At 38.3% G+C, this 27,700-nt stretch overlaps 1 protein-coding gene across 3 annotated transcripts; it reads left to right on the top strand.

The window, feature by feature from the left end:
• The first annotated feature begins 137 nt into the window (after positions 1-137).
• Positions 138-27,294, top strand: egf (epidermal growth factor). Of its 3 annotated transcripts, none has more exons than XM_053235809.1 (24): positions 138-652; positions 4,006-4,205; positions 4,724-4,905; positions 8,496-8,723; positions 9,935-10,143; positions 10,657-10,758; positions 11,296-11,418; positions 11,604-11,726; positions 11,811-11,936; positions 13,039-13,175; positions 14,835-14,980; positions 15,136-15,240; positions 15,453-15,676; positions 16,172-16,339; positions 16,473-16,649; positions 16,836-16,949; positions 17,672-17,788; positions 18,098-18,223; positions 18,362-18,484; positions 20,642-20,810; positions 21,065-21,241; positions 23,471-23,570; positions 24,767-24,869; positions 25,145-27,294. In XM_053235809.1, exons 1-24 carry the CDS (start codon positions 508-510, stop codon positions 25,276-25,278), a joined length of 3,558 nt encoding a protein of 1,185 aa, XP_053091784.1. In that variant the 5' UTR covers positions 138-507; the 3' UTR covers positions 25,279-27,294. The 3 variants fall into 3 exon arrangements, with proteins under 3 accessions (XP_053091784.1, XP_053091785.1, XP_053091786.1); XM_053235810.1 differs by having other exon boundaries at positions 139-652; positions 9,938-10,143; XM_053235811.1 differs by having other exon boundaries at positions 140-652; positions 21,065-21,229; positions 25,145-27,292.
• The last annotated feature ends 406 nt before the right edge of the window (positions 27,295-27,700 follow it).

Genomic DNA, 27,700 nt, shown 5'->3' with positions numbered 1-27,700 from the left:
TGGTCTGGTGTATAGAAGTGACTCTCGGGGTCCAAGCAATGACCCCTCTTATTGCATTGCATAACACACACACACACACACACACACACACACAGAGAGAGAGAGTTGCTGACACTTTATACATTCTGAACACAGGTTTGGAGTTTAACACTGAAGAAAAAGAGCATGCGCTAGATATCAAAACACAGAGCGCAGACGAACCTCGGCATGTGTCACATTCACCACGGGGCTGTCAGGAATTTCATACTTTGCTTCCAAAACAGCTCGAGGACACACAGAAGCGAGCGAGTGGAGAGAGTGAGAGCGTGGTGTCGAGTGTGTAGAGGTTTTGTCCTGAATGCTGTGGCATTTTCTCACTATTCTCTCCAGTTCAGGGATGTAAAATGTAAATTCTCTGTTAGGTCACTATAGACTTGTCCTGTGTCCCCTCTCCCTTTCACACTCTCCTGACCCTTGTGGAGCAGACATGTGTGGAGGTCATGCCTGGCGTTTGTTCCCAGGGGACGAATGATCTCAGAGGCGCGTAAACGCCGAAGCAGGATTATGTTTTTGGGGAGATTAGCGGCCATTTTGCACCTGATTTTCTGGGTGGAGATCGGCTGCTCTGATTCACCCACATCATGCTGGACGGCAGGGAACTGGAGCTGTATGGGTGAGTAAGATCTACGCCTCAGTCTTCTGGTTAATCATTCATAAAAAATGAACAAGATTTTGGTCAAAACTTCGACTAATAGAAGTCCGACTGCTCCGGTTCCTCTTAAGGTTTCTCCCTCATGTCGCCTCTGGGATCTAAATCTACATCTGGAATTCTGTTAAACTGCTTTATGTCTTTACAAATAAAATTAAACTGAATTTATTCAAACAGAATGACTGAAAATCAGCTGCTAGTCATTACAGTAAGAGTTGACAATTAAAATATTTCTGGTTTAAATTTGGTATTTTTCAAGAATAAGTATTGATTGTCTAAAATTGTGTATTAAATTTAATAATTGATGAAAAACTTTTTTTTGGACCAAAATGTAGGGACAGATTTACAGTATTATTCAAATAATCCAAAAACATTTATTTATTTATTTAAAGACTGTGAAGTGAATATTTTGGATACTCAGACACAGAAACATACAAAATATAACAAAACTGTAAAAGTTCCTGAAAAAAACTGGTTACGTAAACCAACAAAAACGCATAAAGCTTCATTTTTGGAACAGAACCCGAAAAAATAAAGCGATAAAGTCCTATAATGTTCGATAAAAACCAAATTTATATTAAATAACATCACAGAAAATGACTTCGTACTTTACACATGAGAAAGTAAACACACCGCATGCTTGCTTTTCAAGTACGTCAAGTTGTGGAGAACACTGTTGCTAGGCAACCTGGAAATGCACACTATTAGCTTGCTATCTCGTAGCTATTAAGTCTTTTATACAAATAGGTGAAGGCACAGTGACAATAAAAATCACATAAAACTATAGAGAACATTGACATTTTCCTAAAACGTGTTGGTAGATTATTAAGAAATCACTTCGTATGACTAAAACTACGCTAATTACACTTAGCATGGCGATAATGGAAATAGCACGTGTTCTGGCATGTTGAGGAATGTCTACGTTGCTACACGACTAGTAACCTATCGGAAAAAATGTCTACAAAGTTAAATGTGAGCACTATAAGAGCAGTGTGTATTCCTGTAGGTATGCAAATGATTTAAATAAATAGCATAAGCTAATACTGATGCTAATAATTAGGCTAGTTAGCGCATAGCTGTAGGCAATGTCAAGTCACTGTTATGCAATGATAAGCTAATATTGGGGCTAGAATTTTTAAGGGTTTTGTAGGCATAGTGACAAATCTGTCAGGAATATCAACATTTACCTCAGATATGTTGACTGATTACTAATTAATTATTGACATAAACAACAAACAGAGCAAAATCCAAACTCATGAAACCGGAAACAAATCAACTCACTAACCAGAGCAGCAAGAACAAAAACAAAAGGCTCACTAAGTCAAGCAGTAATACACTTTGTAATACTTTGCTATGAGTGTGTGTTTGAGAGTGTTTTATAAAGTGGCAGGTGTGATTGGGGACAGGTGTGCATGATCAGTGAACGTAACTATGAGTAGGTGAGATGGGAAGTGTAGTCCATGGCAGCCATGTTTGTAGGCTGCAGTGTGTTCTGGGAAATGGAGTTCAACACTGACACGACAACAATTAGTGTCCTACAGGAAGAATGACGATGGAAACAAAAACTGTCAGTAATCTGTAAGGAACATCAACATTTACATCAGATTTAGGATTAGATATCGAAAGAAAGATAAAAGAAAGAAAGAAAGAGACAATGAGAGGTGGATAGATAGATTTGGTTTGAGATATAGATGAGTAAAAAGAAACACAGACAGATATGCAAACAGACAGATAGATTTAGGATTAGATATTGAAAGAGAGAAAGAAAGAAACAAACAAACAGACAAACAAACAAACAAACAATGAGAGGTGCATAGAATTGGTTTGAGATATAGATGGGTAAAAAAGAAAGATAGACAGAGATGCAAACAGACAGACAGATAGATAGATAGATAGATAGATAGATAGATAGATAGATGAAAGGTTCTTTCTGAAGCGTGTTAACCGCTGTGGCCTTCTGCGTTGTTCTGCGTTGTTCTGCGTTGTTCTGCGTGTTCTCGGTTCTCTCGCTCCAGCTTGGCAACGCCGCACTGACCCTCAGTTCAGCCCAGAAAGCTTCCATTATCACACGGGTTGCTCAGGAAACAGCGGCTTTTCTTCCTCAGGAATCAGCGCGGCTGTGAACTTCAGCCCATTCCAGCGAGGAGCAGCGTGTCACTGAGCAACAATGATTCAGTGCGAATGCTTTTTCAGGAAAAAGACTGTGTCACAAAATCTCTATCACCAACATAACAAAGCCTTTTGTGTACTGACAGTCCTTTTGTCTTTCAACACAAAGCTGTTCCTGAATTTTGGTGGATTATTGGTGAAGTCCAAGACTGTAGGCCTCAGGATGAGAAGACTAGAAGCTTTTAGACCTCAGGATGAGAAGACTAGAAGCTTTTAGACCTCAGGATGAAAAGACTAGAAGCTTGTAGACCTCATAATGAGAACAGTGGAAGCTTTTAGACCTCAATATGAGAAGACTAGAAGCTTTTAGATCTCAGGATGAAAAGACTAGAAGCTTGTAGACCTCAGCATGAGAAGAGTAGAAGCTTGAAGACCTTGGATGAGAATGGTGTAAGCTTTTAGACCTCAATATGAGAAGACTAGAAGCTTTTAAACTTCAGGATGAGAAGACTAGAAGCTTGTAGAGCTCAGGATGAGAAGACTAGAAGATTTTAGACCTCAGGATGAGAAGACTAGAAGCTTTTAGACCTCAGGATGAGAAGACTAGAAGCTTTTAGACCTCAGGATGAAAAGACTAGAAGCTTGTAGACCTCATAATGAGAACAGTGGAAGCTTTTAGACCTCAATATGAGAAGACTAGAAGCTTTTAGATCTCAGGATGAAAAGACTAGAAGCTTGTAGACCTCAGCATGAGAAGAGTAGAAGCTTGAAGACCTTGGATGAGAATGGTGTAAGCTTTTAGACCTCAATATGAGAAGACTAGAAGCTTTTAAACTTCAGGATGAGAAGACTAGAAGCTTGTAGAGCTCAGGATGAGAAGACTAGAAGATTTTAGACCTCAGCATGAGAAGAATAGAAGCTTGAAGACCTTGGATGAGAATAGTGTAAGCTTTTAGACCTCAATATGAGAAGACTAGAAGCTTTTAGACCTCAGGATCAGAAGACAGAACAGATCTTAATAATATTAAATATTAGACACCTTTTATTAACACAATAATTAGAAATAATAGTTAGATTTGTAATGATGTCTTTTGCAAATGTCCTGCTTATTTTTATGGGATTTGATGTAACGTATGTTAAAGTTAGTGTTAATGTAAGTAAGTGTAAGCATTATTAATGAAGTAACACTGACGTGGTGTTGTGTAAAGATCCCGAGCCGTATCTGCTCGTTGGCCTCAGAAACGTCATTCTCCGGATCAACCTGGACGGCGGCGGGCGAAAAAGGCTGGCGTCTGGCGTGGGAAACGCCGTCCTGATGGACTTCCACTACAGGGAAGGGAGAGTGTATTGGGTCGACACACACACAGGCGTCCTGAGTCGGGTCGACTTGGACGGGACACACGCTCAGGTGATTTTAAAACTCTAGTTATATAACATAGCTACGAGTTCATTAGGAATTTGTGCAAATGTGGTGGATTGTGTTTGATTCCTTGCCAGAAAAGATGTGAATGTTTGTGAATGTTTACTCTGCTTATAAACCTGCATCTTTTACTGTCTCGCAAATTGTTTTGTCGCAGTATGCAGATGTCGACCCGGAGAGTAACAAGATGGAATTAAAGTGTTAATCCCCAAAAACATAATAAAAAATTTGCTTGATTCTTCTGGAGCCTCAAGCTTCAGAGAGGAATTTGTGGCTCATAATTTACATCAAAATTGTTTAAACTGATCATTAATGAGATGAACTGATCTTCGTTTTAACTTCATTACAACATAAAATGTCCAATTTATACATAATAGAGAAGATCACTAGGTTCATTATATTATTTGTAAATATATGAATGCAGCTTTTGTGTAAAGTGCAGCTTTAGAAACTAGGATTTATTTATCGTTATTCGGCTCCTGAGAGAATTTGTCACATCTTTCTAGAAACTTCTGTCACTGGGGAAAGGAATCTCAGGCCTGGCTGTGGACTGGAGAGAAAACTCGGTGTACTGGAGCAGCAGGAAAACAGGGACGATCCGGAGAGCAGATCCAGACGGACACAACGTAAAAACCGTCCTGAGAGACCTGACTCAGCCGAGCAGCGTGATTATCGATCCAAATGCAGGGTAAAAAAAATCCAAATCCAGTTTCCAGTCCTTTACTTATTTTATACCACAGCTCTGCTGAATGCTGTTGATTAATTTTCTCTAACAGCAGCCCTGAATGTAGTGCAGCATCAAATCACAGGTTTCTAATTAATAATTAATGCTTTATTGTTTCTATAGCAACAGATCATTCACAGGGACTTCTATGGCGAAAGCTCCAGGAAGTCATTTATATGTTAATTTTTTCTTTTAGGAGGTGTTTATTTAACATTTTTGGAAGGAGTCTCCAGTGTCAGCGCTTTGTAACTTTTCAGAGGAGTTTACGCTTCTTTGCGGTTTCTCGGTAACACGCGTAACAAGCTGCGTTTTTAAGTGATAAAAGAGAGGCTTGTGAGGGAAAGACTGTTTCTAGCTGCTATAATGTAAGTCAGAACAGGAACGAACAGAAGTTCCACAACAATAGATGTAACTACAAATGGATAAAAAGTATTATGTGTCATTCTTTAATGAATTAAACATTAAGGAAATGTAAAAAATATATAATCGTTGATAATTTTCTGTGGTAAAAGAGGAATGTAGCACTTGGTGGTAAACTCTGCTCTATTACACCACAATGTCACTGATTATTTTACTCTAACAGCACAACGCACAGGGGATTAGTCCCTTCATATCCCACAGTTTGTGTACAAAAGTGAAAACCACACGCTCACGTGTGTTTGCATATCCAGCTTGTCAAACAGTGAGAGCCAAAAGGTCAATGCAAATACCACTGAGTTTGTTTAAACCTTAAAAAACCGAATCCTAGATGGCAGAAGACAAAAAAAAAAAACTGAGAAAGAGTCCGAGGCCTTGGCCACGATTTCAGAACAAAAATTATTTATTATTATTATTATTATTTATCAGAGGGTTGGTCTTCCATCCTCACTGAATCACTGAACAAGTGATTTTAACCCCTGAAAATGCAGAAGACTCGTCAGGGTTGTTGATGGAGGAAACCAGAAATACTTCAGAAAACTTTCTCAATCTGTGATTGGTCCCTGAGTGTCACATGATGCTGTTTCGGTCTCTCTGTTAAATTGAACATGAGTGTATGATATAAACACAACATTCCTTAATAGAAGATATAGTACATTCACCATGCATGCTTGGCCTTAGTGCAAAAAAATAAATAAAAAATAAAAATAAATAAAATAAAAATAAGAATAACTAGTGAAAAAAAAATAATTACACTGTAGCTTATGCTTTTGTACTTTTTTAAGACCAAAGTGCGTTTTCAACTTGGTATTTTGATTCAGATGATTTATTTTACAAGCTTGGTGTTGCACAGAGTTTAAAAAATGTTAGTAATTTTAAAATATAAAATGAAATTGCGCCTTAATATAATATATTTTTTACATGCCTACTGTGAGAAAAACTACATTTTAGATATGAGTTAGTACAAAAAAAAGTGACAAAAAATAAAAATTACTTTCATTGTACTGAATTACAAAAACAAACATTATCTGTGGTTTAAAAAAATAAATAAATAAAAGTTACACAGCAGCAGGTGTTAGCATATCCCGCTAGTCATTCTGTGAAGGTGAAAATGTTAGCATAAATCTCCACAATAAAAACTAGTGTGGCTAAAAACCGTTGTACTGCTTTAGCTTGGCTTTTTAACATGATTAAAAACTAAACACTATTTTTACAGAACTTGTTGAACTGAGATACAAAAACATCCAGATGTGGTTAAAAAAAAAAAAAAGGCACATGTGAGTTAGCATATCGAGCTAGTCAAACAAAAGGTAAAAAGTGCAAATACTCACAACAACCTCACAACAACATGTGTGCTATTTGTTTAATGGTTTCTGGTTAAAGATGGCGGATGACTAAACCTCCTGATGAGCAAACGGCTAAGAACCCTGTTAGCATGCTAGCATGATAGTGAGCGCTGGAGCTTCAGACGGTCCCGTTTTTCCAGACATGGCTGTCACGTAGGTGTAAAATCTTCCTGTCTCACACAGACCGAGGCTTCTTCTGCTCGCAGATATCTATCAACGTGCTGCTCGTCACTTGCTAACCAAAACGACAAACACTTTGGGTTAGCGGTTAGCTAGCACTCTGGCTAAAGAAAAAGCCATCACAGATTCCATAATTTGGATTCTTTGGATCTTATGCTGCTTCCCGTCCTCCTCAGAAGTTCGTCCATACGAGCTCGGAGGTGATGATTACGATGTGGTGTGTGTTCAAGCGGATTTGGTCAGAAAAAAACGGATGATGTCAGTAAAATTATTGTTTTTTTTTTTTCGTATCATCTACGACAAGAGGTTTAGGTAACACTTTCTATGAAGCTCATGATTATAATGCATTATAGCCCCATTTATAATTATTTATAAACAAGTATTAATGTTCTGTAGATACGTTTATAAAGACACATCAAGACCTATACTTCATTATAATAACAGTTATTGTTATATTATAAGTCATTGTTGTTATAATTGCTTATAAGTGATGCACTTGCTTTCTCAAAGCCTATGCTCATAATGCATTATACACTGATTTATAAGCATTAATTAGTCAGTCCTATGGGTCCATGACTGTATTATGATGCAGCGTCTTTATAAATACATTCGTGGAACCATAAGACTTTGTAATTAATGCTTATAAATCAGTGTATAATGCATTATGAGCATTATGAGCATGGGCATTGAGAAAGCAAGTACATCACATAAGTAATTATAACAATAATATAAATATATCTATAACTTTTATAATAATGAAGTACAGGTCTTGACTTGTCTTTATAAATATATTTATAGAACAGTAATACTTGCTTATAAGTAATTATAAATGCAGCTATAATGCATTATGAGCATGGGCATTGAGTGAAATCTTTTCTCTCTACGTTCGTAATTAAGTATATGCTGATATTAGCTATATGATTTACCTGAAAAAATGTTTTTATTGTTGTGTGTTTTATTCAGAAATCCAGTGTACGTGACATTTCAAACAATGTTTATCTTATTTTAAAGAAAATAGTAGATTTTTTTTTTAAAACATAATATTGTTCTAGGTCAGTTACTGTGTATGGAGTTAAACATAATTTTAACCTTGTGTTCGCTCATAATTATAAAAATTAATATCATTATACACTATATAATTAGGTGAAAGGACAATATAATACTAATGTCATAATAATTAACGTAATTTTAAATTAAGTAATTATGAGAAATAGTGTGGGATTTATATGAAAAGAATTAACAGAATGATGAATTTAAAAACAGTTCATAAATAAATAGTTAAACAATAATACATTTTACGGGTCTTGGATGTAGTGAATGATCTCTGATGAATTTATTTTAGCTGAAATTAAAAAAGTTTTGTCATCTATCTTCCTAATTGTTGTTTACCTTGTATTTTTATTTTTTCTATAAACGTATTAATTCATTAATTTGTTTGTTTAACCAAATGTGTTATAATGTGTATTTCTCTCAGCCAGTAAGAACACACTGTACTGAATTCCTGTTGGTGGAGAACGATGGAGTGTTGATCTTGTGTTAGAAATTCAACTAAATTACCTGCACTAATAATCAGTAAGTAAACGTTTGTGATTATTATTATTATTATTATAGATATGTGTTCTGGCTGTCGGCCGGCGTGATGTCCAGTATCCAGCGCTCGGATCTGACGGGAGCTCTGATCACCACGGTGCTGAAAGTCCCAGACAGATTGCTGTGTTTGGCCGGTGATGCTGTGGAGAGGAAGCTGTTCTGGATTCAGCACGGTGTGAACGAACTCAGCGCTCTCGGCTCCTGCGATTACAACGGCAACGTCGTTAACATCATCAACCAGAGATTAAGGTGAGACTCAAGTACTGAAGCTAATCATTTAATCAGATCATATATTCAGGTCAAAATGTCTGAGTCCAATCACAAGAACTGTTCACGTAGTTACCAAAACAAAAAATACATATATTTTTTTTAATTATTCTGCACATAATTTTAGCTAATCAGGTATAGTATCTGAGAGATACAGCTTTATTATGACCAATATATATATATATATATATTTTTTTATGATGTTATATTACTATACAGTATTAGATTTATTAGATATATTATGTTTAATAAGATAAAAGGCCAATTTAAAAATTAAAACCTGTAAATAAAACCAGTAATTAAATATTTTTAAAGTCTCTGTATTCATTCTTTAAAAAAGCATTACCAATATCTTGATTATGATAAAGAAAAAAACTATAAATTTTCCAGAAAGTCCAGAAATACTTTATATGAATGAGTCAGTTATATAGAGTTCATCATCGTGAGAAAACGCATATAATGAAAGCTGTGATTATTGTAAAATTTAAATTATTATTTATTTTTTTTTTAAATAATGTCATTAAATTTTAAAATTTATTTTTGTATGTCATAAATAAAAGAGGAGTCCAAGTTCACTGAAGTTTGGACTAAAACCAGTAATTAAATCTTTTAAAGGATTTAATTGATCAAGATTGGATTAATTCTAAAAAATACATTATTGAAAGTATTTTAATTGGATAAATTTACAATAAATTAATAAATGTAATAAAAACAGAAATGTTTCAACAAGTACTTTCATGTGTCCTTGTGTTCACGGGTAAACTCCACATGAATAGACCACGTGTGTCGAGATCATGATGAAATTTTCTGACGGAGTTCAAAAGTGACGCAGTGTTAACATTTCAAGTTGAGTTAGCGTTTGAGGCTAAGCATATTTACAGTGTAATTTTATCCATGCTAAAACTTTTCTTAGTAATTTACCAACACATCTGAGAGAAATGTTAATGTTGCCATCTTGTCTTCACTGTCCATATGTCTTCATCTCATATCTTTTAAAAGATTTAAGAGATATTTAGCTAGCTAGCTAAATCATTTGGCTCAGTCATGCGCTAATCTGTAATTGCTAATCTGCCCAGTTGCCTAGCAACATCCTTCTCATAATTTTCCTGTGGAAAACCTGAAATCACAAATTCCACTCGAACGCACCCTCAGACTTTTTGACTCTAAATGCTAGCTCTCTTGTTGACATCCAGCAGAACGAAGTCCCCGAAGATGTCGCTCTTCTCGGATCACGTGTACATAACGGACTCTGCGTCACAGAGCGTAATGAGAGTTAACAGGCACACGGGAGAACCTCCCGAGAAAGTCAACTCCAAAAAGCTGCCGAGCGTTCCTGTCGATGTTACAGTGATCCATCCGATGAATCAGCCTGTGGTGGAAACCCGTGCTGCGTTCACTCCGGGTTAGTGACAAAAACGTCTCACTTTTATTCTTACATCATCACCATTTAGATCACCTTTACCAACCAACCTTTGGCAGGGCTTTTGGGAAAAAAGAGTTCGTTTGGTTATTAATTGTTTCGTTAAACACTCTTGAGTCAGTTTCATCACTCTGTTCTTTCTGGTAAAATATTATTTTAAAAAAATAATAATAAAGAAAATAGTCAAATGTGTTACATTTCATTTAAGAATGTCTCCACTGCTCAGAGCTGTAATTAATTTAAAAAAAAAAAAAAACATTAAATAACATATAAAACAGTCTGAAACTCATAATACCTGAAACAGAAGACAGTATTTTTGATGTGTTTTGATAAGAACCTTCACTAAAATGAAATTTTATTACAATTCTGTGCTCTAAACTGTCACACGTTTACACACTAACTCACTTTACACACTGCGCTTCCTGGTAGAGATGTGTGTGTGTGGGTGTGATGAAGAGTGTTTTGTATTAAAAAGTCATGTGTGTGTGTGTGTAGTGTGTGAGACAGATGAGTGTGTGAATGTGTGTTCCAGCTCTAGTGGTCACTGTAAGTGCAAACCCGGCTTCACGCTCAGCAAACACGGCGACTCCTGTGAAGGTGGTGTATAATCAATTCCAGATCTTCGTTATACAGTAGATGCAGTAGATTTCCCAGAACATATTTTGGGGTTTGGAGGTATAGATTATCTTTCTGTCTGAGAATTCAGAGTCTGAGGAGATGAACTGCTCTCAGGTGAATTTATAAATTTAAATCTCATATATTTTTTTTGTAACTCTAACATGATGTAAACACCAATGTTCATGCAATTACAAAGATGCAATGCAGTGCTTGGACCCCGAATATCGCTGCTCGTATCTATATTATTATTACAGATACAAGCAGTGATCATTGGGGTCCAAGCACAATAATAATAATAATAATAATAATAATAATAATAATAATACATATTTAATTGTAGTTGTAGTTATTTTAGTTGTATCATATTGTATACATGAATATGTTTTTTTTTTATTTTGTTGTAGTAATTGTATTCAGTCATTTTTTTATTATTGAAATATTTTTATTTAATCATTATTATAGCAATATTTGTGGGACTTTTTAAACTCTACGTTGCGAATGTGGGACGTGTTTCAGATGTAAACGAGTGTGCTTTGTGGAATCACGGCTGCTCTCTGGGGTGCGAGAACGTTCCGGGTTCTTATTTCTGCACCTGCCCTGAAGGATACGTTCTTCTGCCTGACCACAGAACCTGCAGAGGTGAGACTGTTATTATAACACACACACACACACACACACACACACTATACACTGAAGTTTTAAATTGTTATGCCATATATATGTTGTATATTGTATACATTGTATTAAAACAGTGAAATGTAATGCAATGTGTGTGTGTGTGTGTGTGTGTGCGTGTGTGTGTGTGTGTGTGTGTGTGTGTGTAGAAATGAAGCCATGTGTGGAGAATGGTACACTCTGTGAACACGCCTGCACACACACACTAGAGGGCGACGTGTGTGTGTGTCCACTTGGATCCTCCCTAGAACCTGACGGACGTTCCTGCACAGGTGTGTGTGTGTGTGCGTGTGTGTGTGTGTGTGTGTGTGTGTGTGTGTGTGTGCTGACTGAATCCCTGTCTCTCTTCATCTCAGGGTGTGTGTCTGTGGATCGAGGTGGCTGTAGTCAGGTGTGTGTGACGTTGTCGCCCGGGAGGTGGGAGTGTGAGTGCCAACCTGGATACCAACTACAGCCAGATGGCAAACAATGCAAAGCCCCAGGCAAGACCACATACACACACACACACACACACACACACGCACACACACACACACGCGGTCAGCCCTGTGAGATTTCAGACAGAGACAGAGAAAATATCAGCCAATATTGAGACGCTGCACCATAACCCTGTCAGAAACATGTGAAATAGCTAGCTTGGCATCTAACTTTCCTAGTTGACTAGCAACCTACAACCTAATTTTCCTAGTTGCCTAGCAACCTACAACATAATTGTCCTAGTTGCCTAGCAACTTACAACCTAATTGTCCTAGATGCGTAGCAGCTTACAGCCAACTTTTCCTTACTGTCTAGCAACCTACAACCTCCATTTCCTTGTTGCCTAGCAACTTACAACCTAATTTTCCTAGTTCCTTAGCAACATACAGCCTACTTTTCCATGTTGCCTGGCAAGATACAACCTACTGTTGCTTGTTGCCTAGCAACTTACAACCTAATTTTCCTAGTTTCTTAGCAACGTACAGCTAACTTTTCTATGCTGCCTAGCAATATGCAGTACAACCAACCTTTCCTTGTTGCCTTGCAACTTACAATCTAGTTTACCTTGTTGCCTAGCAACTTACTTTCTGTCTACATGTTAAATTTGTCCATGTTAGCGCATCATAAAATGCAATAGCCAGTCAGACTCAAATATGCAAATACAGGACATGCAACATTAGTTTATCAGGTAGGCGTGTAGGGTAAGGGGTGTACCTAATCTGCATATTCATAAAATCTGGATTTCTTACAGTATATTAAGCCCCGCCTCTCAAAGTCTGAAGGCTGAATAGTTGAGGAAAGATAAACGTTTGTGGTGCAAAAATAATATAGTACTATTCTAAACTTTAAACTGTAAATACAGACTAAACTAGACCCTGATATTTCATAATATAAAATTAAATTTCATATAATTTGCATATTCATAAGATCTGGATTTCTTAATAAAGGTTAGTAGTTGATTCCTTTGTGCCTAATGACTTTTTAATAGAACGGCATATTAAATAAATTAATATTAATTATGGAATAAACTTCTGAGCATGCTCTGTCTTTCTTTCTGTCTTTCTTTCTCTCTGTCTTTCTGTCTTTCTGTCTTTCGTTCCCTCTCAGGTCCTCCAGCGTTGATGCTCTTTGCTAACATGGTGGACGTGAGGAGTGTGAATGTGGACGGATCAGAGAGCAGGAGTCTGTTGAGTGAATCTAAACGCTCCATCATGGCTGTGGATTACGACCCTGTGCAGAACAGAGTATAACACACACACACACACACACACACACACACACTTTACATTTCTGAGGATCTTCTATTGACATAGTTATTATCTAATTAATGCGAATCTCCACCTAACCTTAACACCCCTAAACGTAATCTGAATCTCAGTAATAAAAAAGCAATCTAAAACAAATAAAAATGAAAATCTCTGTATTTTTATGAGGACCAGGTGATTATGAGGACATTTGACACTGTCCTATCATTGTGAGGACATAATATAGGACATGATACATGATATAATTATTACTGTAGCTAATTTACCCTCAGTAACTAGTAGGAAACATTTTTTTTACTAATAAAATTAGTAAATATTCTGTATTTTACAAGGACCAGATGATTGTGAAGACATTTGACACTGTCTCATCATTGTGAGGACCTTCCACTAACATGATTATTACTGTGGTTAATTAACACTGTGCTACACCTAAACCTAACCCTAATTCTAAGCTTAAACTCACAAACCAGAAGAAATATTTTCTTTATTTCATATTTTCAAATAAAAGCTTTAAAAACACTATTATTTTTGTGAGGACCAGGTGACTATAAGGACATGTGACATGTTCCTATCATTGTGAGGACCTATGTTTCTTTTTGGTCCTCACAAGGGGCTAAATACATTTACACACACACACACACACACACACACACACACACACACACTCTAACGTAAGGGACTCGCATCACCACGCAGTCATGTGTGCCTCTGGTTCCATCTGGTGGCTGAGACCTGCAACTACAGCATCACGTCTTTCACCGTGATTTTCCTGCATTGTAAATAAAACACTCATATATTATTTTGTCATATTTATAATCTCCATTATAGAATTATCATCATAATTCTTGAATATTTGTGTAATGGTGTGCTCTTACTGACTATAGGCAGTAGGAAAGATAACACGTAACACATACACAGTGATTTTTAGGCACTTTCGTTACGTTAGAGCAGAAGAACAGGAGAGAGAACGCTCTTTATTGTTCACATGGGAAATTTGGCTCAACAAACACAGACGTATCAGACAATGGATGGAATATGAGACAGGAAATCAGCTCTAAAAAGATAAACATAGTTTAATATCACAATGAAATAAATACTAAACTACAATTTAAAAAAAAAATTGAAATTCTATTGAGAACTGGAGGATTATCCTTGACTTTCAGGATTCACTAGAGACTGATTTTAACAGGGCTGGATGATATGATAATAAAATATTTCACAATACACTTTTCTGAGATCATGATATAATTTTATAACTTTTTTTATTTTTAAATTTCAATCAGCTGATTCGAGATTTACTGTTTGAATATTTAAAATTGTAAAATGTTTTTTTAAAAAAATGACAGATTTTTAATAAGATTTCCTCCTTTTCGGTGTTGTTTTTAGTCAATAAATAAAAGAGTCATCAAAATAAAATGTTAAAGGTTTATTTTTAAATGCAACACTACTGTTTCACTGGCAGCTTGTTAGGAAACCTGTATATCGTGAGACATATTGTGTATCATATTACTGTATAATTGAAATATCAGGATATAATATTTTTTGTCATATCGCACAACCCTAGTGTTACTAGACCCTTATATTTGGACTTAACTGTGTGTGTATGTGTGTGTGTGTGTGTGTGTGTGTGTGTTTCAGGTGTATTTTGCCGACACTGAGCGTAGACAGATTGAGAGCGTGTCTGTAGATGGAGGTGAGACAGAAGTGCTGATCATTGATCTCGTCTCTCCTGAGGGAATCGCTGTGGACTGGATCAACCGCAAACTCTACTGGACAGACAGAGGGTAAACACAGCTACGCTGAAGGAGCGTTCACACACCTCACACACACCTCACACACACCTCACTCACCTCACACACCTCACACACACCTCACACACCTCACACACACCTCACACACACCTCACACACCTGTAATCATTTACTACTCTGTGTTTCAGGGTGTCCTCAGTGTCTCGTAGCCGACTGAACGGTCTGGACAGTACGGTGCTGATTCACGACAAACTCCTGCAGCCAAGAGACGTGACGGTTCACCCTCAAGCTCAGTGAGACATTCACACACACACACTCACACATGCACACACACACACACATGCACACAAGTCCTCGGAACTGAAAGCTGTGCAACAATTTTTCTGAAAAATATTTGGATATCTCGGAGAAACTTCCATTATTACCTACATTAGATTCAAAGCGCCAGTCCTCAATAAATGACTTAGGTGTGTGTGTGTGTGTGTGTGTGTGTGTGTGTGTGTAGGATGATATTCTGGACGGATGTGGGTTTCCCCGTGGCGGTTTGGAAGGCAGGTCTGGATGGAAAGGACCGCGCGGTGCTGATCGGTTCAGGACTCGTCTCTCCCTGCGGCATCACCGTGGATCACAGCACACACACGCTGTACTGGAGCGACATCGGAGCTGGACGCATCGAGTCAGCGAGACTGGACGGCTCACACCGACACACACTCACACGCGAGCAAGTAGGTGAGGCTTCTCTAACACACACACACACACACACACTTAGCTATAGATCCTCACACTGCTTTTTTTTCAGCAGTTCTCAGAACCAGTACAGTACTCTAGAACCAGGCTTCTCACACCTGTTGCAGGAGAAAACCTTCCTCAGACCCGATTACAGATTATTACTCAGTACAGATTAAATGTATGAACATAATCATATAATAAACTATTTAAATATTAAGCTCATTATGTAAATGTGCACAGTTATATTTTGACAATTTTTTGGAAATATAGAGCTTTTTAATTTCTGAACATTCAGCTCAAAAAACATTTTTATTAAAATCTTCATTATAATAATAAATAACGGTCAGATTAATTGATATTATTTATAAACTTGCTTTTGAGATATTGAAGTTTAAATCATGTGACAGGTTAATAACCATAAGAATAAGATATTCAAGATATACAGCAGTTAACTTCCTAATTGTGACAAGTGTGTGTGTGTGTGTGTGTGTGTAGGTCGTCCGTTCGACGTGGCGGTGTTTGAAGACACTCTGTGGTTCACTAACTGGGAAGATAATCACATTTATCGTCTGGATAAAAGAACAGGAAGTGATGCGGAACGGCTCAGTGTGGATTCTGTCCAACCGGCTTCACTCGTTATAGTGCATCCTCTCGTTAAACCAGGTATACATACATACACACACACACACACACACACACACACATACACAAACGTCTTTCTATTGAGAGAGAGAGAGAGAGAGAGAGAGAGAGAGGCAGATATTCATTGGTATGCCATGTTGTGTTTTTCTCCCAGGGGCGGACCTTTGTCTCCATGGAAACGGGGGGTGTTCTCAGCTGTGTGAGAGCAGACTCGGATTGGCTTATTGCTCCTGTCACTCACAGCACGTCCTGTCAGCTGATGGCAAAACCTGTCTTCCTGTAGATACCTCATCCTCGTCTTCCTCCTCTACCTCTTCTTCATCATCTACAGGTCACTATAGTGACGGCTGTGTCTCAAATCACACACAGCACTATAGTTTTAGACTTATGCACTAGTACTAGGACATCTGTAGCGTCATAAACGACCAGTGAAAGTAGCCATAATGCATTATTACCTGTGTATGATAGAATAGTTATAGATTAGTGTGTGTGTGTGTGTGTGTGTGTTCTATCACAGGGTCAGGTGATGGAGAATGGAGTGACCGACTGAAGAATAAATCCCTAAACGATGAGAGCTCCCCTCTGTCTCTGTCCTCTGAACGAGAACCCTTCACTGAGAAGATGGTGTCAGGTACAAAGCTTCATACACACAAAAGTTTGTGCACCCCTGACCATCACACTTTCCAGATTTACTCCCCCTGTGTTTGCTGTTATAATGAGCTCCACTCTTCTGGGAAGCTTTCCACTAGATGTTGGAGCGTGGCTGTGGGGATTTGTGTTCATTCAGCTACAAGAGCATTAGTGAGGTCAGGCGCTGATGTTGGGATGTCGAGGAGGTCTGGGGTTCAGTCGGTGTTCCAGTTCATCCCAAAGGTGTTCAGTGGGGTTGAGGTCAGGGCTCTGTGCAGGACACTCGAGTTCTTCCACTCCAACCTTCACACACCATGTCTTCATGGAGCTCGCTTTGTGCACAGGGGCATTGTCATGCTGGAACAGGTTTGAGTCTCTTAGTTCCAGTGAAGGGAAACTGTAAAGCTACAGCACACAGAGACGTTCTATACAACTGTGTTTTTCAGACTTTGTGGTAACAGTTTGGTGAAGAACCACATATGGGTGTGATGGTCAGGGTGCACATACTTTTGGCCATATAGTGTGCACTACCACGGCCTTGTTTCATGCCTCATTATTAATATTTTTCTGTGAATCAGGTGAATGTCTGACCACTGAGGATGAAAACTGGCTTACGTCCAACAAAAGACTCTCCAAGTCTACTGTAGTTACTGAGTTTTAATGTGTTTTTAACTAACACAAAGTGTGTGTGTGTGTGTGTGTGTGTGTGTGTTTATTGTATAGATCAGGACGAGTGTTTCTCTCTGAGCTGTGATGTGAACGCGCAGTGTGTGCTGGAGGACGGAGGTTCAGCGTGTCGCTGTCTGAGCGGCTTCACCGGAGACGGACAGTTGTGTATGGGTAAGAGAGTGTGTGTGTGTGTGTGTGTGTGTGTTAGTCATCTGTTATCCTCTTTATCTATATATAGTGGGCGTGTAAATAGTATATAAATAACTATTATATAAGTGTGCATATTGTGTAATAGAGAAGAAGCAATACATGTTATTGTTAATTAATTATTCACGATTTATTCATAATTATTCATTATTGAATAATTGATCTGTCTGTATGAAGAGCCTGGTGTACTGAGGATGGTTGATTGTGTATTTATTATTTATTAATTTCTGCTTTACTGATGGTGTGTGTGTGTGTGTGTGTGTGTGTGTGTAGATATTGATGAGTGTGTGACAGGTTTGGCGGAGTGCACCAGCCCTCAGTCGGAGTGTGTGAATACACCAGGTGGATATTTCTGTCAGTGTGGAGTGGGGTTTAACAGAGACGGACACCACTGCATCGGTGCGAGAACACACACACACACACACACACACACACACACACTAGAGGTTGGTCCTGGTAGTGAACTGTGTTGGTTTTCTCTGACATGCGTATGTGTGTGTGTGTGTGGTGTGTGTGTGTGTGTGTGTGTGTGTACAGATGTGGATGAGTGCCGTTTGGAGCTGCACAGCTGTGATGGGAACGCCGTGTGTGTGAACACTCCGGGTGGATACGAGTGCAGGTGTAGATTTGGATACACAGGAACGGGATTCAGCTGCAGCGGTAAAATCTACTTAACACCACACACTCTAACTCTCACTGAACGCTGCTTATAGACGACTTTACGGCTGGGTCAGTGTTTGTATATTTACATCGCAATGCAGAGAGGGGGATTATGGGTAAGCGTGGCGCAGAGAGACGCACTGACGTTGATGCATCATTGATGTGAATGCTGATTGGTGGAGAAGAGAGTGTGTAACTTTAAGAGACTTTCTGATGACATGGAGTCACCTGGTTTCCGTATGTTTTATCAAGGGTTTCATTAACATTGGCCCAGGTTTAAAGAAAAAATAATTAAAAGAAGAAGCGTAAAACAATAAAATTACTCTTATTGCATCCAGTAATTCCCATCTTCCAGAGTCTTATGATTAAAAATACTTCCGAAACTTTTTCAAATCGATCGGGATTTCCTTCTTCTAATGTCAGTGCTGTCTTCTGTTCATCGTACCTACAGTGAAATCTGTAACCTTTTGTTTTCGGGTTTTTGGAGAGTTTTTTTTTCCGTTTCCTGTAAATTCGGTTCGGTTTGTGTGACACTGCCCCCTAGTGTATACAGTCAGGTTACATGGAAGTATGAAAGCACCCCTGAAAGACTCCTATATGAGCGTCCACATCCGCAGATACACTCACGGATACAACACTCGCAGATACAACACTCACGGATACAACACTCGCAGATACAACACTCACAGATACAACACTCGCAGATACAACACTCACGGATACAACACTCACAGATACAACACTCACAGATACAACACTCACGGATACAACACTCGCAGATACAACACTCGCAGATACAACACTCACGGATACAACACTCGCAGATACAACACTCACGGATACAACACTCGCAGATACAACACTCACAGATACAACACTCGCAGATACAACACTCACAGATACAACACTCGCAGATACAACACTCGCGGATACAACACTCGCGGATACAACACTCACGGATACAACACTCACGGATACAACACTCACAGATACAACACTCGCAGATACAACACTCGCAGACACAACACTCACGGATACAACACTCACAGATACAACACTCACGGATACAACACTCACAGATACAACACTCACAGATACAACACTCACGGATACAACACTCGCAGATACAACACTCACGTATACAACACTCGCGGATACAACACTCGCAGATACAACACTCACAGATACAACACTCACAGATACAACACTCACAGATACAACACTCGCGGATACAACACTCGCGGATACAACACTCACGGATACAACACTCACAGATACAACACTCACGGATACAACACTCACGGATACTACACTCGCGGATACAACACTCACGGATACTACACTCGCGGATACAACACTCACGGATACTACACTCGCAGATACAACACAGATACAACACTCACAGATACAACACTCACGGATACTACACTCACAGATACAACACTCGCAGATACAACACTCACAGATACAACACTCGCAGATACAACACTCACGGATACAACACTCACGGATACTACACTCACGGATACTACACTCACAGATACAACACTCACAGATACAACACTCACGGATACAACACTCGCGGATACAACACTCACGGATACAACACTCACAGATACAACACTCACGGATACAACACTCACGGATACTACACTCGCGGATACAACACTCACGGATACTACACTCACGGATACTACACTCGCGGATACAACACTCACGGATACTACACTCGCAGATACAACACAGATACAACACTCGCGGATACAACACTCGCGGATACAACACACACGGATACAACACTCACAGATACAACACTCACAGATATAACACTCACAGAAGAACACTACTTTCTTATACCAGTTGATCTGCTCACCGATTCCACATTTTGTCATTATTTCCATTGCTAAGTGATCAGGACTTGTACGTACCCGACTGAATTTAGTTACACTTTCTACACAGATACAGTCAGGGACATGTGGGCGGAGCTAGACATAGTGCAGATCACTGATTGGCTGATGGCTATTTTAATCATAACCAGGCAAAGTTTTATTTTTGCAATATTTTAATTGTTCTTCTTTGTATTTGATTTTATAAAGTCTGTATTAATAATGACCTCATGCAGAGTGGATATTTAAATCAGATTTGTTGACTACACAGTGGAGCGTAGTGGCGCCCCCTCCAGGCCGAGCTCAGCGACTCCGCTGGACGTGACGACGCCGTGGCAGCGTGGGGACGTGGTGGAGATCTGTCCATCCACACACGACTCCTACTGTCTCCACAACGCTGTGTGTTTCTACTTTCCCGAGATGGAGACTTACGCCTGCAAGTACGTGTCCCACACACAAATACTCAAACCATTTAAATATAACAAACAGTAAAGAGAGAGTGTGTGTGTGTGTGTGTGTGTGTGTGTGTGTGTGTGTGTGTGTGTGTGTGTGTAATACCAGTAATGAGCAGCAGATGGCAGTGTTGCTTTAAAAAAAAAGAAATAATAGAGCTGTTATGATGGACTGTGTGTGTGTGTGTGTGTGTGTGTGTGTGTGTATATGTGTGTGTGGGTGTGTGTGTGTGTGTGTGTAGCTGTGTTGCAGGTTATATGGGGGAGCGTTGTCAGTACAGTGATTTGGAGTGGTGGGATCTGCAGCAGGCCGAACAGGAGAAGAGGAGAAACACCGCCATCGCTGTGTGCATCACTTTACTCCTCCTGCTGCTGTCCATCACAGCCAGCATCACCTACTGCTACAGGTACTGCTACAGGTACTGCTACAGGTACCACAGGTACTGCTACAGATACCACAGGTACTGGTACAGGTACTGCTACAGATACCACAGGTACTGGTACAGATACTGCTACAGATACCACAGGTACTGCTAGAAGTACTGCTACAGGTACTGCTACAGGTACCACAGGTACTTCCAGAGGTACTGCTAGAGGTACTGCTACAGGTACCACTGCTAGAAGTACTGCTACAGGTACTGCTACAGATACTGCTGCAGATACTGCTGCAGGTACTGCTACAGGTACTGCTACAGGTACCACTGCTAGAAGTACTGCTACAGATACTGCTGCAGGTACTGCTACAGGTACCACAGGTACTGCCAGAGGTACTGCTACAGGTACCACAGGTACTGCCAGAGGTACTGCTAGAGGTACTGCTACATGTACTGCAAGTACCACAGGAGGGGGTTCAGGGTCCTACTGCTCAAGGGATCTAAACTCTAAACCTTCTGTTCACTCGTACAGAACTTTCACCTTGTTTCAACTTGATAACATCCTAAAAATTTAAAAAATAGGATCAACTGAAAAGTAGCTGCTAAAGTTAAAAAGTAGAAACGAAAGGAAAAGGAGAAAAGAAAGAAAGAATCAGCAAGTTGATTATTTTCCTATAATAGCATGTTGCAAAGTGTTTTATTCCTCTTATACAACATCAGTTTACTAGCAATAAATTTTATTTCCTCAAGTACAACATTTCACGCCTTTTATCCATTTATAGTTAATGTTCATAAAACAAGTTAGTTCCTGTTCTCACGTACGTTATAGCAGCTATAAACACTCGTTCCCTCACCAGCGTCTCTTTATTCTCTCTCTTCAAGTTAATAAGACAAATTAAAATCACAGCTTGTTCCGCATGTTAGCGAGAAACCGCAAAGAAGCGTAAACTCCTCTGTCCTGAAGATGTGGGAAAACTTACAGTTACAGCTTTACCTCTGACTGTTACAAAGCGCTGACACTGGAGACTCCTTCCATAATTGTTATAAGTGATTACACACGTTTTTAAATCCGTTTATGTGGCACGTCTGCCATACAAGTTCCCTGTGAATGAGCTGTTGCTATAGAAACGATAACGTATTAGAACGAGTGCATTAATATGAACTGCGCTACTGTGAGAGCTGCTGTTATAGAAAATTAATCAAAACTTTCCGACCAATCAGAATCCAGAGTTCAGCAGTGCTGTGGTATAAATTTAGTTAAAAGAAAACAGATTGTTTTGTATCTATTTTAGAATAAATGTCACTGTAAGAGCTGAAGGTTTTTTCCGTGCTGATGAGACTGAGCTCTACACCAGGGTTCAGTGTGTGTGTGTGTGTGTGTGTGTGTGTGTGTGTGTGATTCTCTTGGCGTGTATTTATGCGTGTGTTTAGACTCAGCGGAACAGCGGCACGCTTTCAATTACACGCTTGGTTTAGTGTGTACTGCAGCAATTACGCATCAGGATGGAGCCAAAATGGAGGCCGTTGGTGTAAAGCCGCGTTTAAACGTGACACACCTCGCCATTTTTCTGTCTTAAATTGCTTTTCGCACTTGGCTGCTTGTAGCATTTTTTGTCATTTTTTTATCTATGTCCATCACACACACACACACACACACGCACACACAAGGTTAGCTAATGCGTGACGTGTTCTGCATGGAACTCTGCTTTATTCTAAAGCCCATTATCATCAGCCTCAGGTGAACAGACGAGTCACGCTTATCATAACTCAGTCTACAAGAGAGTAATAAAGCCACTTGTGTATGCATGTGTGTGCATGTGTGTGTGTGTGTGTGTGTGTGTGTGTGTGTGTGTGGCTGAGCGCTGGTGTGTAGAAATGCGTTTTCACACATATAAGAGAACGAAAGAACGAACGAATGAACGAGCGAAAGAAAGAAAGAAAGAATGAAAAAAGAAGTCTTATTATTATTATTATTATTATTATTATTATTATTATTATTATTATAAAAAACCCGTCCCTCCATCACTTCCAGCAAAATATTTTCTTTTGAAATTTTGGAACAGATTTGTGTGTGTGCATGTGTGTGTGTGTGTGTGTGTGGTCTAGCTGGGTCGAACAGCATTTTCATACACAAAAGGGACAGAAAGAAAGAAAGAAAGAAAGAACAAAAAAGAAAGAAAGAAAGCTGGAATATAAATTAGAGAAAGAATAGACATTATTATTATTATTATTATTATTATTATTATTATAATAGTGTGTGTGTGTGTGTGTCAGGTGCAGGAGGTGTTCAGGAGCGCGAGCTGCAGTGGACGTGGTCAGTGAGACGAGTGTGTGTGAGGAGAGCGTCACTGAAACACCGTCCATCAGCCCGCAGGTAAAACTGAGGAATATTCACAGCAGGAAGAACATTTTAATAACGTTTTTAATAATATATTTAATTCATATCTGAAATAATATTCTGACACTGAAGGAAGCAGATACGCGTCCTACGCTGAGGAGAAACTGCTGTACTGAGATAATGACATCGTTTACGATTAATTATTAAATAAATGATGAGTTTTGAGACAGTGACAGGAGTAACGTCAGCGCTGCCACACCACTGATGGAAAGATTAAGAAGCTCTACATTAACATCTAATCTTCACAAATAACAGTTTATAATAACTCTAGATGTGATTTTCTGAAAGAAATACTCAACTTACAAAACGATGGGAGGAAATAAAGATAGATTTTTTTTAATGTTTTAAAAACCCTCAAAAACTCTCAGTTGAAAAAGTTATGGACAAAAAGAAAAGTGATGAACAGAAGAAAATATATAGGGATGGAAAATAATGAATAAATAAATGACTGAATGAGCAAATGAAAGGATAAAAAGATGAGAAAGAAAGAAAGAATTACATTATATAAAAATACTTAGCGATTAAATAAAATTAAAATTATTTCTTTTTGGGTTTATATAATTTAGAGTCACATTTTTAGTGAATAAAAATACTAATAAATAATGACTATTCGATAAATTATTACGCCACGCTTAGTCCACACATTCAAATCATTGTTGTTTGTGTGTGCGTAATTATTGGCACCCTTTAAAAACTTTTAGGATGAGTGAAATATATCCTTTTTAAGTAAATTTATTTAAAGAACTTTTTTTAAATGATGTTTTCACAGCACGTGTGTGATGTGTGTTTTTACCTCCAGTAATTCTTATGAATAAAATGTTCCTATGTTATGTTTTATTTATTTATATTTCAAGTTCACCTGAGTGTTCAGGAACTCTTAAGCGGTCATCCATGACCTTCTGTTTCACTGTGGTGTAAATTTCAGGTGACACACAGCTTATAGATGGGTTTTTTATTTCCTTAGAATAAATTTGTTTTAATTAAAACATCAGATTTCTCTCATATTCCCAGAATGAGATTAAACTAATTAACAACTAACACATTTTTCATAACCTTTTTTATGCCTTTTTACCAAGGGTGCCAATATTTCTGGACCTGCAGTATATGGTATATGCAGGAAGATGGGAAAATGCTTGTAATCACTCAGTGTGTGTGTGTGTGTGTGTGTGTAGTTCTATGTGGTGCTGGATCACAGAGTGTGTAACGATGAAAAGATGGTCCACGTGATCGGTTCTCAGAGAAGAGGAGTGTGTCCATGTTGCTCCTCAGAAACAGGTAACACACACAGACACACACACACACACACACACATAGACACACACAGACACACACATAGACACACACACATAGACACACACAGACACACACATAGACACACACATATAGACACATACACATAGACACACACACAGACACACACACGAGCCATCAATAAAGCAGAAATGAATAAATAATGAATACAAATGTTTTTGTGTGTGTCTATGTGTGTGTTTGTGTGTCTATGTGTGTGTGTCTATGTGTGTGTGTGTGTGTGTGTGTGTGTGTTTTAGGAGAGAGTGTTGTCTCTGAAGACACTGGGATTCAGAAAACACTTGTGGATTTTGCAGACACACCGGAGTCGTGTATGAAGCCCAGCGTTAATCTGATCTCTCTGGACGACTCAAACACACCATCACTGATCTGAACATCTGCTGCCTGTGTGTGTGTGTGTGTGTGTGTGTGTGTGTGTGAGTGTGTGTGTGTGTGTGTGGGGTTTCCTCGCTGTATAACCAGAGATCTATTGTGTGTGATTATTAGAGTTTGGGCTGTGATGATGTATTGATGTGAGGGTGTCCTGCGATAATAAATAGACTAAAATATCAGTAATGACAAACACACATCAGTATTCAGAGCTCAGACGTAACTACAAACTTAATCACTATTCAGAAGTTACGTGAGTGTTACGCACCTGGGGGGCGGAGTTTGTCTAAAACAGAGGCGTGTCTCAGTCACATGCTGCTGTCTGACAGTTTGATGTAACCTCAATATGTCAAGTTTATCCTAATACACTCAACCACACAATATACAACACATAACTATGACACTATTGATTAAATAATAATATCTTCCCTTTAAAGTCCATGAAAAGTTTTTATTCTTACAGACGACTTTGGACGAGACGCATCTTAATCTCGAGGAGTGAATTATTTAGGACTAAAATGATGAATGAAGTTAACGTTTCTCTGTAAGCGTACAGCAGATGAGTGCTTGGTCAGCTTATCCTTCAAACCGTGGACATGTTTTCTTTATAGGAGAGCACACTGAATTAACACAAAGATTAGAAACATATAAAATCTCCTACATCCCACAAAACACACACATCATGATCTCCTGACCTCGATTTAGTATCTCGTGGAGTCATTACTTTGTGTGCGCTAGTAACATTCAGAGCACGATATAACAACAGTCTGTGCTGGATCATGTGCTATTCTACATTCTGTGCTGCTGAGAAATGAGTGAGTGTGGAAGCCATTTTGTTCCATTAAACCAGTGATTAATGTGATAATTACAACTAGGACTATTCATGCAGCAATATATCAACAGTGTACGAGATTTCTATCACATTTATTTCAATACTCGCCATCTTCTCTTTTATATATCAGAATGAAATGTGGGCGGGGTCAGACTATACGCACACAACAGTGGTTTTAAGTTAAACCAGCTTTAATTATGTAAGAAGAGTTTATATGTGGCACAATGGTAATGTTAACGATAGCATCTTGCTAGTTTGTTTACTTCAGGCTTTTGTAATATATAAATAAATAAATGAATAAATAAATAAATTCAGCCCGTAAAATAGCTCCGCCCACAATCATAACAGACAACTCTTAATGCACGTGTAGTTTTAATAGAGATGGGGAACTTGTCAGTTTTTCAATGAACAATAATATGGAAATTTTATTGAAATGACAAACTTTTAATGTTAACAAAATCATTAATTATCGTTAAATAATTTCTTTATTTATATATTTCTTTATATTAATGTGTGCTTGTTATTTCGAGCAAATTCAAAATGTAGATAAGATTCCCTCTCATTTCAGCTGAATTTCAGATTTTCCTGTTCACTAATATTTCTGATTGTTATTTTATAGGATATAAGATGCTCTGTCTGTAGATGACACTGTCTGTAATGTATGAGAAGAGAAAGAGGATGGATAGAGAGAAACCCGTGAAGGAAATAAAAGCTTTGTAGCATTAGTGTAGCATTATAACATGCTTAGTTAATTGATGCTAATAATAACATCGCCATCGGCTCCCAGTTTATTACATATAACGAGCTAGTAGCTAATAAACTAGCATTCTGTACGACTATAAAGCTAATAATGTGGAGTATTTCTGATTTCTCTCTTTCGTTTTGTTCATGATACAAATACAGTATGAAATAAACACGTTTTGTGTAAATGCCCCGAATGTTCTTAATCATTTTCAGGAACTAAAATAGAACCAGAATTGATATTAAAGTAAATTTTTTTGTGCGCTTGTTTGTTGAAGTTCTTCTAACAATAGACTAAGAGCTTTATTACAAGGCACTTTTACAGAAATCTGTATTTTGACCCCAAATGAGGAACCACAGGTAAGAAGATATTGGCAGAGAACATTGGGAGGCAGCCATGACAGGAACCGATGTCTTGCACAGAAATCTGTAACAGTGAGCAATGTTTAATTTGTTTACAAAGTTATAAAGTTTGTAGTTTTCTTACAAATTCATTCCTGTGCCTGTATTTCCTTTAAGTTCCGAGTTACGCTTAGGGTCCAAATGTTTAATTCCAAAAGTCTCTTTCAAGAATAAAATGATTACAGCATGATTTATTTTATAAAGTCTTGTAATCTAACTATTTAAATATTAGCCACTTTAGCTATGACTTTTTTGTTCCCCACAGAACCCAAACAAATTACGCATTTTTATTATTGATTTAGTTTCACATTATTCATAACCCAGTCAATTCAGTTCAGTCAATAACTCTAATAACGTAATAATAAACAGCTATAACAGCTTTAATGGAGGTTGAATGTCATTGCGGACCCTCTGGTTGTGCTTCACAGACCCCCACTTTGAGAACCGGGGC

Source organism: Pangasianodon hypophthalmus, chromosome 7, assembly GCF_027358585.1.
Source record: "Pangasianodon hypophthalmus isolate fPanHyp1 chromosome 7, fPanHyp1.pri, whole genome shotgun sequence".
NCBI lineage: Eukaryota > Metazoa > Chordata > Actinopteri > Siluriformes > Pangasiidae > Pangasianodon > Pangasianodon hypophthalmus.
The sequence above is the reverse complement of the archived record's forward strand: the minus strand, read 5'-3'. Positions and strand labels throughout refer to the sequence as shown.

What these genes read in the sequence shown, in the direction of transcription:
- egf (XM_053235809.1), top strand. Translation starts at nt 508, where the DNA reads ATGATCTCAGAGGCGCGTAAACGCCGAAGCAGGATTATGTTTTTGGGG. An exon ending in GCATCCTCTCGTTAAACCAG is followed by an intron (nt 16,340 to 16,472) that starts GTATACATACAT and finishes TTTTTCTCCCAG; the next exon opens with GGGCGGACCTTTGTCTCCAT. An exon ending in ATGTTGCTCCTCAGAAACAG is followed by an intron (nt 24,870 to 25,144) that starts GTAACACACACA and finishes TGTGTGTTTTAG; the next exon opens with GAGAGAGTGTTGTCTCTGAA.